This window comes from Quercus lobata, chromosome 11 (genome assembly GCF_001633185.2).
Source record: "Quercus lobata isolate SW786 chromosome 11, ValleyOak3.0 Primary Assembly, whole genome shotgun sequence".
In the NCBI taxonomy this organism is placed as follows: Eukaryota; Viridiplantae; Streptophyta; class Magnoliopsida; order Fagales; family Fagaceae; genus Quercus; species Quercus lobata.
The window spans coordinates 2,805,863-2,818,069 of NC_044914.1; the positions used below are offsets into that span (position 1 = coordinate 2,805,863).

General features: G+C 33.7%; 1 protein-coding gene across 2 annotated transcripts; it reads left to right on the plus strand.

The window, feature by feature from the left end:
* Window positions 1-4,654: 4,654 nt before the first annotated feature.
* Window positions 4,655-7,027, plus strand: LOC115967490. 2 transcript variants are annotated; one of them, XM_031086593.1, is made up of 3 exons: window positions 4,655-5,060; window positions 5,824-6,432; window positions 6,665-7,027. In XM_031086593.1, the coding sequence occupies exons 2-3, from the start codon at window positions 5,964-5,966 to the stop codon at window positions 6,673-6,675; spliced, it is 480 nt and encodes a 159-aa protein (XP_030942453.1). In that variant the 5' UTR covers window positions 4,655-5,060; window positions 5,824-5,963; the 3' UTR covers window positions 6,676-7,027. The 2 variants fall into 2 exon arrangements, with proteins under 2 accessions (XP_030942453.1, XP_030942454.1); XM_031086594.1 differs by having other exon boundaries at window positions 5,871-6,432.
* The last annotated feature ends 5,180 nt before the right edge of the window (window positions 7,028-12,207 follow it).

Below are 12,207 nucleotides of genomic sequence, written 5' to 3' on the forward strand. Positions count from 1 at the left end.
CCATGTACATATCACATAACTAATTTTTTACTCTTTGCTGAATCGAAGAAAGTGAATAACATCAACCTTGTGTTTAATCTGAGACGAAGCCAATGTTATCAGCATTCAGTCTTGCAACTTGTTATGATGCTTCACATGTAATTATAGAAAGTGATTCTAAGGCATGTATTAATTCCATCTCATCTACTAGGGATACTATTCCTTGGAGGCTAAATCATTTTGTTGAAGCTATTCATGTGGCTTGCTTCTCTCTGGTTTCAGTTTCTTTTAGTTGGATAGCTCATGAATTAGCTAAATAGTCTAAGAATCAAGGTTGATTTGTGTTAATGCCCATTTTTTGAATCTGTACCCAAAAGCCCATATGGAGGAAAGCCCAATGAAAAGCAAGGCCCAAAGGCCCACCAAGAAGACCAAAGAGCAAGAGAGGTTCAAAGAAAGAAATGCAAGGGAAAGCAATCTGCAGCAGAATATAGCTTTACCGCAAAATATAGTTCTCTGGCAGGATGACTTCAGTAGATAAAGACAAATTGGGCCTAAGACCCTTTTGGTCTAGTTAATATTATTTGGCCTACAAAGGCCCAAATCCTTTTATATAAAAAGATAGGCGTGAAAACTAATATGAAGAAGCACAATGAAAAGAAACAAGGAACAGTAGAAAGTGTTAGCAGCAGGAATTGTGTGAAGGAAAGAAAAGCCAAACCAAAGGAAATGACAAACACAGCAGGAAACGTATGAAGAAATAAGACAAAAACACGCAACAGAACGAAACAAAACTAATCTACTACAGCAAAAACGGCGTGGAAACGAAAGAAGACAAAAACATAAAATAGTGGAGCAAGCACAGAAGGGCCGGAACATCACTAACCTATACCCAACCAATACAACGGAGGTGGGCCCATGATCAAGGGGATTCAGAGGGTATGGTTTGGTGGTGATGGGAAAAAGGGGTCTATATTTGGTTTTCAACTGTGACTTCTCTTGGGAATATACCTTGCTAGGATTGTATCTTACCCAAAAGAAGTAATAGATGGTTAAGATCCTCTGATGCATGCCATAGAGCTAGGTAGTGAGGTAACCCAATTCTTATCCATTTGAATTTAGAGGTATAGGTATACAGTAAGAGCAAACAAAAGGAAATTTTGTCACGAAATGAGTAATGGTGCAACAAATGTATTCTGAGTAGAGGTAGTGGCCGAGCAACCAATGGGTTGGTGAGCAATACCGAAGGAATGCCCACAACAAGCCAAAAACAATTAGTGAAGCCTTAGAAGTAAAAGGGAGAAATCCCATTGAATCAGTTCGCTATAAAAGGAAGAGGTAGCCATGGATAAAAAATGGGGGGGAAGCACCTAAGGGGAGGAACTCGTGGTAAGAGAGCAGTAAGAACCTAAAGGAGGCACTTAGAGAGAGAGGCACCTAGGGAGAGGGGTGATTCAAAAGGGAAAATACCCAAGGGAGAAAAACAACCCACGGCAAGAGAGTAGCAAGTAACTAAGAGTAAAAAGAACGGAGAGAGAGAAAGAAAGAAAGAAAGTGGTAAAAAGAAGAGAGAAAACACAACAGGAATAGAGGCATGCATCAATAGACCATCTTTTCTCTTCCTTTTAGCAAACATACTCTTTGAAGTTTCCAAAAGTAATAGCTAATAGTCATTTAGGCATATTCTTCAAAATGCACAACTTTGATGGCAAAAACCTATAACAAGGTTGTTCAAGTTGGGGTTTGGGTTCTTTTTTGGTTTACTTATCATATGGGAAGATTCAATACTTGATTTTGATTGCAAATATATTTGATTCTACTCATTAGAACTTATATCTGCTGTATTTGGTCGTTCTACTGTAGCACGTTTTTATCACGTTTGTTGCGTCAGTTGTCTTGCTGTAGTATCTTTACTTGTTGTACAAGTTATTCTGCTATAACACCTTTTTATTATATTTATTGTGTTAGCTATTATACTAGCTAAACCTTTTCTACTGAAGTTTTCCTATTTCTTTGTTACTACGTGTTTTACTTTTGACACGAACTAATCATTATCCTGCCATAAGTATATATACATATACATTGTAGCTTATATTCTGCCATATATTTTATATATGTATATATGAATACGTATAAGTATAGATACGCATATATGTATGTATATATATTTGAAAATATGATAACCCATTTAAACTAACATTTGTTTGATGGGTATTTTCTTTGGGTTTTAGATTTGTTTATGTGCAGGAAGTAAAAAAGTATTTCTGCAGTAAAAAAAAAATGAAGAGTAGTCATTCACGTTGCAGAAAAGTGTAAAAAGTTTTACTGCACAGTAGAAGGTATTACTACACCCCAGAAAGTTTTACTACGCAGCAGAAAGTTTTACTGCACAGTAAAAGGTTTTACTGCATAGCAGTAAGTTTTACCGCATAGCAAAAAAGTCAGTCTTGTGGCAGAAATTGGAGAAAAGTTCTTTTTACGGCAAAAACAGAGGATAAGCCCACTTTACAGAGTCTTCCCTTGGACTTAGACTCAACGTTTGCGCACAAACTAGCAGTGGCAAAATGGTACTTTGGAGCCCATTCCGTGGAGCGCCAGACCCAACTTCCTTCTTAGAAAAAGCCAAGACTAAGTATTGTTCAATAATATCAAGACGTGTGTCTAAGGTACAAGAAATGTAAAAAGAACCCTTGACAATTTGGTTCTTTTAGTCTGAGTTGTTGCTCTCCCAATGTGTATAGTCATGTAGAAAGGGAGGCTGCCTCATTTGTTTCCTTGTAATCTGGATTTTTTAAAAATAAAATAAAATTTCCAGTTCATGCAAAAAAAAAAAAAAAAAAAACTAGAAATACTAATAAAAGGTTTGATTTGTCATAAACCTAATGTCGGGGGGAAGTTTTTTTTTTTTTTTTTTTTTGAGAGAGAGAGAGAGAAAGAGAGAGAGAGTTTCAACTTATTGTTTCCGCTCCTAATGATAACTCTTTATCATCAAACAAAGAGACTAATCGATTTTTGGTATAGGCGAGGATTGAACTTCAGATCTCTTATTCAACCATTAAATGCATTATCAATTGAGCTAACTGGAACTCATTTGGAAGGGTTGATTTCTTAAATTTAAAATCCAAAAATCAAGATAGCTATCATACCAAAGAAATTTGTAAAATGCTAGAGAGTTAAAATTAATCACGAAAAAATTAAGGTTCGAAAAGATCATAAATTTATTTAATTATTTCTAGAGAGAATTTATTGGATTCTACTTATTTAAAGTCTTGAGTTAATTTATAACAAATATTACTTCTTTGATAAATGGCTGCTTTTTTAAAGTCTTTCTTTTATGAAAAAGAAACTCCATTTGTGTGATTACTAACTTCTTCTTTTTCTTTGAATATGGTTAACAATCACTGCACTTGATTAAGAGAAAAGTGAATTGAAAGGAATATCATGAAGGGAAAGGAAAGGAAAGTATTTCCTCTATTTGGTTGGAGGAACATTGAAAAGAGAAACAAGGGACATGATCAGGAACTTTTCTCCGTGGCTGATAACTTTTTCACTAAAAATTATTTTCTTTCTTGGTTCTTTCCCTAATTACTTTCTCACTATAGTCCAAAAATCCCAAACTCACCAATCTATCAAGTATCACCAGTACTTCTTCCATTTATTTTCCTTTCTCTGCTTTCTTCTCTCTATTATTTAACCAAGTACAATGTCAAAATCAGTCGGTAAGTAGTCAAACATCTCACTTCATTTCCTCTTTATTAAACCTTACTTATCACGGGTTCTCCACTTGAATTTTGCAACTCGAAGTATCCTCCTTTACTCTATTCCATCTATATTATAACAACCACCCCGAAAAATAAAACTGAAGAAGCAACCATATTCCATGTGATGTACCTTTTTTTTCTTTTTTGTTGGGTTTCTTTGGACTCCAGTCTCCATGTGACATACTGATTAAGCCTCACACGAGGGTCCAGAAAGAGGACAGTGTCCATCGGGGAAGAATCATTACAAGGACCCAACCCAATGCCTAGTCCCCATCAAAAGAAATATAATAAGAGGACAACTTTAGCTCCAAATCTAATTAGAGTATGAGAACAATTTATTTTGTTGAAACTGAAAATTTTTTGCTAAAAGTATTATAAATAAAATTAAAAGTTAGCTGAAATAATACATTGAGACTCATGAATAGTATCAAAAAGTGTAATGAGATTTATAAATAATGACAAAAATAAATTAAATAATACAAGAAATTGTCGAATATAAGCTTATCCCAAACGGCAGCCTTAAACTATCTTTTCAATCTTAGGTATTCAGAGTCCTCCAACTTATTGTGTCATGATTTATAAAACTATTTTTATATTATATAAATAGATCACTTGACCCGTTAAAAAAAATCATATGAATAGACTTTTTAATCACCAAGTAATAGGTCAAAAAAGATAGCTTCAAACCAATTCGAAGCTAAAATTGTTCCAAAATTAAAGGCGTCACTCATTTAAACATACATGTTTAGTGGACCCAGAAGAGAGAAGACATGGATTGAGAGATAGCTAAGCTAATACCATGATATGAACATATGATAATGACACGTACATGGTTGAGCTGATCTAGAGCTATAAATACGACTACTTCTCTTACCTTCTCTCTCTACTCTCTAGACCATTATTCTCTCTCATACTACGTTCCTTTCCACAATACAATTTTTTTTTTTTTTTTTTTAATGTAGAATTTAGAAACCGTTGGCATTTGCTTGGTTATTACTTATTAGACAAAAAAACAGAAAACACAGACTGGTCCGAAACAATCGGAAGAGGCAACGTTTCTCCTCCGAATACGAGAAAGAAAAAAAAAACACATTAAACAAAAACAACAACAAAAATAAGTGAAAAACACTCTCAACCATTGCTTTGGGATTCCGTTTTAACTTTTAAGATAAACCAAAACTCTCTCTCCAATTTTTCTATCTTTTTTTTCTCTCTCTCTCTAAACAGTGTCTCTCTCTGCGTTCCACTACGTACCCTCCCCTCCGAAGCTACTCAACGATGGCTTCTCTTCCTCGGCTTCTCATCTAACCTCATTTCCAGGTACCATTTTTCATTATATGTGAATATATGTGACCTGTTTTTTATATGATTTGTGGGATCTATGAGATATTGTTGTTAATGATGTTTGTTTGTTTGTTTGTATGTATGTCTGGTAATGTCAGAGAATGAGGGTGGGGTCATGTTTGATCAATAAAGCTATAATTTTGTAAACACTACATCTGAAATGGATTTTAGATTTCTTTTTTGGATTTAATGTTTTTGTCAATATTTGGTTCATCTTGTGTTTACATAATTTGAGTTTTAATGCTGATTGGCTAATGAAATTTTGAGGCGAGCAGATCAATAAATTGTGATACTTGTTTAAAGTCCAAAAAGGTTTGGTTTTTCAGATTAATTCACCAATTGATTATAGTTTGTAGAAATCTACACAATTATATAGTTTATGGTGTTGAATAATTATTGCATTTTGGTTAGAGGCTTTGGGTTATGATAGATTTAATTTTTTTTCCTTAAAGGGCTCTGTTAGCTGGTACAAAATAACTATCTTAAATTCTTAATAGAAATTTTGGTTCTTTGAGTCCTTGATTAGTTTGTTGAGGTTTCATAACCAACCTCAAAATTTTGGGAGCAAATGATGGTTTTTGTAGATACATATTTTTCTTGGGCCGTTTGGCTATGATCAAGTGTAGTACTTCTTGTTATAAATTTAAAAATGTGGATCATATAAATTTCTGGCCAAACGGATGGAAGGATTGGCTTTGTGTTTACTTATCTTCATCTTATACATGGCTTCTGTGTTCAGATGTTTCATTTATGCGCACAGAAACTCATGTATTTGTGTACATGTAGTGGTAGAAGATCTGATGAGAGTTTATCATCCGGAACCAAACACTCAGAATTCAATCTTGGGATTCATTTGGGTGTTGTGGTGAACGTTTAGCAATGGATTACAATGGTAGCAATGGCAAGTTGACAGGAATACGACAGATTGTTAGGCTAAAGGAAATCCTCCAGAAATGGCAATCCACCACTCTTGGCTCAAGGGCGAGCAATCCCCCCCCACCTGACGAACCTGATCAAAATCATGGGCGAATTTCGCCGGCAATCAATAAAAGGTTAACAAATGTTATGTATTGTGATTCAGATGAGGATGGCTGCCATAGCCCTGAACCGCCACCTGATGTCCCCAAAGGTTATTTGGCAGTTTATGTTGGGCCAGAGCTTCGGAGGTTTATCATTCCCACTACCTATCTTAGCCACTCCTTGTTCAAGGTGTTGCTGGAAAAGGCTGAGGAGGAGTTTGGGTTTGATCATAGTGGCGCGCTCACCATACCATGCGATACTGAGACTTTCAAGTTCCTTATTAAGTGCATGGAGACCCATCAGAAGGCTCTCCCTGATAAGAGCTCAGGTGAGGTTCTTTAATTTTCCTTTTTTGTTAAGTAAAATTTCCCCCATTTTCCTCTCCTTAATAGTATCTTCTTGCCTTGTGGATGTGTTTGAAATTTGAGTTAAAGTAAATAAGTAATAAATGACATTACATTGAATTCTAAACTATGTTCCAATTGAGCTACCTTTAAGCATATATAGGCCCCTGAATTATAAACCATGTTTACTAACCTTTGAAATTTGGTGTTTGGCAGCTGGAAATTAACTAACCATTGAAGACTAAGTAGTTACACTGATCTTTCTAGTGCTCCAGATTTTAGAGCTGATTTTCTGGTGTAAATCGGGTCTTCTTGGATGCAGATGCATCTTCTTTTTCTTTTTTTCTTTTCGTTTTCTAAAGTGACAAGATTAGGAAGCTTTAGTTAGAAAGTTTTCAGATGTATTGGGTCCGGATTTGGTGCTAGAGAGGTAATGTGTCACCTTTCTTTCTATTCTTTGTAATGGGATGTGACCTCCTTGAATATACATTTGATGTTTGATTGAATATGGGGAACACATTAATTGTTAAGCAAGCATGTGCATATGTGTTCTGGAGTAAAAATTCCGAGTTCATTCAATCGCTGTTGTTAGCAACCTTGATAAGGCGCTCTTCATTTTCATTAAGATCTGTGGAGCAGTCATTTTTATGATATTACAACAGAGTTCTACTTTGTGTTTTCAGCCTTTAAATAAAACCACCAAAGTTTCTTGAACTTGTTAATATGGGGTAGGTAGGGGTGTACATGGGTTGGATTAGATCAAGTTGAGGGATTTTTTTGACTCAACTCACCAAGGTGGGTAAAAAAAAATTCAACCCAATCCAACCCATCACATAAGTTCAATCCAACCCAACCCAACTCACATGGGTTGGGTTGGGTCGGGTTGAACTCACGGATTGGACAATTTTTTTTATTACTATTATTATTAAATTGAGCAGAAAAAAATATATCACACTTGTCACCTGAGTTGATGAACAAAATATACATTAATATATAAACTAATATTCTAACTTAGTTGTAAACAAATATGTTTAAGTATCCAACTGAGTTAATAAACAAAATATAAATGAACTAGTATCCTAATTCACTTATAAACAAAATATATCTAAAATTTTAATTTTTTTTTAAATTATATAATATATTTAAATATATATTAAAAGAACTAATAGAATTTTATATTATATATGATTGTAGGAACTAAGAAAGTACTCTACAGGTGGTTTTTTTAACAAAATTTATTAAATATATAATATATTTTAAATATATATTAAAATATGGGTGGGTGGGTATGCCGGGTCGGGTCGGGTTTGGCGGATTTGTAATTTTATGACCCAAACCCAACCTGACCCGCTATTAAAAAAAAAAAAAAAAAAAAATTAACCCAACCCAACCCACAAAAGCCTAAAAACCGACCTAATCCGGTGGGTTGGGTTGAGTCAGGTCGAGTTTGGCGAGTTTTCTGCACACCCCTAGGGGTTGGTTTGTTCTCAGCAAGACCATTTAGCTTGCCTAATCAATTAGCTTATTTTCACCTCTTATTAGCTTCTTGGACTCAAATAAATCATCCAGCATTCATGACTAATGAGGTAGATTACTTGTAAACATGTTCCAATAATGCGTGTGAAACTGTTTTGTAGTTTTTAAAACAAACTCTTCATCGCTTCCTAGCCAAGAGATCATCGTCTTTTGTATTTTGTATTTTGTTTGTCATGTTCATGTGCCATGTGATTAGCCACCTTTAAGTGAAAATGTTATGGTTTAAAACTGAAGCCTTGAATGACCATTAAGAGCAATGTCTCTCTCTCTCTCTCTCTCAATATGCACACGATTCCAAGATCACAGCCATTATGCTGTCTTTAAAAAATTATTTGTTTAATTAGTAGCTGCAGTGGCTTTTGTTGAAGACAATCATGTGTATCCGATAAAAATATTGTAAAAAAAAATTAAGGTGCATGTCGTGTAGTAATGGGAATCAAAAGATACCAATGTTTTATTTTTTAATTATTTTTTTCCTTGAATGATATTTGCTTACTTAGTACCAAGAAAAACATACACATTCGAATATGCGTGTAGGTCAATAAATTGCTTACAATTTTTTTTTTTTTTTTTGAGAAGAATAAATTGCTTACAATTGATTTTTCTTTATAATGATTCTTAATTTTTGTCATTGTGACACTTGAAGGAATGCCCTCATTTTTTTTTTTTTGGGCTGAATTTGAAGGAATGCCCTCACAGACTCATAGTGTTTCTTAATTTTATCTTTTTAGTGTTTCTTTATGGTGTTTCTTAATTTTCTTAATGGAATGCCCTCATATACTCATAGTGGTATATACATTATGAGTCTATGAGGGCATTCCTTTAGGTTATGGTAGAGTGGATTTTAGAAAGGATGAAGGAAAAAAAAAAATTTGGAGGGTGATTAATGAAAGTGTCCTGTGCACTTGCACATGGGCTTCGTCTTGTACGTTGCCTCTTCTTTTCTTTTTCTTTTTTTCTTTTTTTAAAAAAAAAATTTTTATGGGCTCTTTTTTTTTGGTTTGTGCTATTTATTAAAAAAATAAAAAATTTTGAAGTGTTCCTACACAATTTTTTTTAATAAAAAAATGTGTTACTTTTTTGTTTCATTTTCTATCCTTTCATTTTTCTTCTCAACCAAACAAATAAGTTTTTCATCTCTCCACTTTTTCATCATTCCAACCAAATACATATGAGAGAAAACTAAATCTCTTCTTTCTTCCCACTTTTCTATCTCCTCCTCATTTTCTATCCTCTCACTTCCCAATCTTCCAACCAAACGAATCCTAGAAAAATGACACTCTGCAACACATTTTGATTTCCTTGCCTAAGACACTACCATGTCAAGCCCAAAATTAATTTGTAAACTCTAAAGCCTGTGATGCGGAGCATGAAAGCCTAGGCTCTCCAGCTTGAGCATGAGCTTGGACCTTAGTAACCAACCATGTTGTTCAATCCTAGAAAATGCTCTTTCTACTAGTATATTCATAATAAATTCTTCATACAAACAATAATATAAAATATGCTAATGATCTCCACGTAAGGTTGAGAGAGAGAGAGAGAGAGAGAGAGAGTAGTGTGTGTTAGGCCCGTACCACTTCTTATTTATTAGGCCGTTGTATAGGCCCTTCGGCCCAGCATGTGGAAGATTTTGGCTGTTTGGGTCTATTGTCATAAAAGTTTGGTAATTGTATTTGTATATTTGCGCTTTGTTGGTTTTTTTTTTTTTTTGGGTGCAAAATGACTCTTTTTTAGAAAATTAACTTACTTTACCATGTTTAGTCATGTTTAATTATGAGTCGTGAGGTGTGACCATAATAGCCAGAAACATTTTCTTTTATTTGGATCGAATAATAATATTTCTTATAATTTCAAATAATTATATAAACAAAAACTTTCATTTACAAGAGTGTGTTAAGTCCCAAATTGGATATTCATTTGATCAACAAAATTTTTGTGTATTCTAGATTTAATAAGTAATTTCTTTTATTTTTTCCTTTTCTATTTTGTATTTTTTTTCCTTCGGGTTTGTTTTTGTTTCTTTTTTCTTAATAAGTCTAGAAACCTTTGGTTTTGTTTTTGGGTATTATAATACTAATTTGTAATATTAATTTGGGCGTAACAGTGATTTACACAACAAATGGGCATAACAGTGATTTACACAAATTCTAATGGCTAAATTACTATTTTGGTTTTTCAACTATGAGGTAAAGTTCAATTTGGTCTCTTAAATATTAATTGTGTTAATTTAGTCACTCAAATTTCAAAACAAGTCAATTTCAGCCTTAAATACCCTATTTATTTAAATTTTAACAAAAGTAATGTATGTGGAAAATATGGCATATATTAAAATTTTATTGTAGAAAATGTAAAAATTTCCAAATCAAGTCATTTTCAATTAATAATTTTGTTAAAATTTAAATGGAGGAAGAAATCCAAGGATGATATTGACTTCTCTTTTTTTTCTTTTTTTTTTTTGAGGAGGATGATATTGACTTGATTATAAATAAGAGACTAAATTGACACAATTAATAATTGAAGAATCAAATCAAATTTTGTTCTATAGTTAGAGGACCAAATTAGTAATTTAACCTATCATATATATTAGACACTAGGCAATAAGGGCTCCCATGAATTACATTGTATATTTGTTTGTTCCAAATACTACTTGTGCTCTCTATAAACACAATTCATACAAGAGTTTTTCAAACACTACATAAATCTATATTATGAATCACATGATACTTATGAACTACTAAATCAACCCTGAGATTTTAGACACTACGTACATTCTTAACTAACACATTCCTTGCAAATAATTTTAATTGTTCAGTGAAGTTTTTTTTTTATAAGCTTTCTAATGCAATTTTGCTTTTTAAAAGACCATATGACCATCTTGAACCTGAACCATTCAAAGCGTAATGTATACCTAGTTGATATCAAGCTCAAAACCTCAAAATTGAACACTAAAGTAAAGACAATATCTGTCAGATCAAACCCATGAAAGTATATCTCTGGACAACTAGTTCCAAGAGAACAGTCTTTTAATTCATAAGCTCGGCAAGCAAGCTATTGTCATATAGCTAGAGGGGGGTCAGTCACGTTGCAGAAAGATAAAGCAAGTTGCAGCTGCGAGAGGCTTTAATTGTTGGCATATGAATATGATAGCTCTTCTTATCCTTTAGTTTTTGTAGGCATTCCTTTAGCTAGCTAGCCTAGCTTTCACTTAGGACTCACTTTAGAGTTGATGGTGAGTCATAACTCATAATATACCTATCCAAGAATGGCAAAAATCAACATGTGCCATATAATATTGATTGCCGCTATACTCTTTTGACATAAATTCGGTGTGTCCCCTTCCCTAACAAATGTGGACAACATATATATTCTTATCCACATTGCTGATGCATGACTGATGAGTGATACCATGGAGAGAATTGATTGTAATTTGTAAAGTCAAGCAAACAACATCCTGAGAAGTGAGAAGAATGGTCTTTCATTTGTAACGAGAATAGTTTATTTTACTGTTAAAATTTTATTTCATGATCAATCTAGTCTAATAATGTATTTAAAGTGAAACGTAGTAAAAGATCTTTTTACAAACAAGCCAATGTTATCGTGTAAATTGAGTTTACAATCTTCTAAAATTCTTCTGATAACTTAAAAGGGCGGAAGTAATTTTTAGATACTCTTAGAGTACGGAGAACGATGCTTCCTCCTCTTACATTCACGGTAGAGTCTATTCATTAAATTTATGACAAGATCCACCATGAATGTGAAAGAAAGAAGTACAATTTCTTCATACCCTGAGTGTATCTAAAAAATTTTAGAAAGACAAGGTAAAACTAGGGATATCCAGAAGAACATATTGAATGACCAACGAGGACAATGGCAGTGGCAGCCGCAGCGTCATTATCGGCATTCCAATTAAAAGGATTATTATCCCTATTCCCCTTCATTGAACGGTCCATATATATTGCTGATTTGCACATGCTTGTCACGGGCTACTGCCTTTTTTTTCTTTGACCCTTCTTTTCTCTGTGTGCTATAGAACCCACTTTCTATGATGGTGAGAACGTGGGGGTTTAGATTTGAGACTTGAGAAGTCACATGCTATGTCTTCTGGTTACCAACTTTTGTAGTCTAGCGGCTACTCACATTTGGTAGGAATTAAAATAATTTTTTGTTTTTGTTTTTTGTAGGTAAAATGCATGGTTAGTTAGACGCGCGCATGGTCAGCTGAA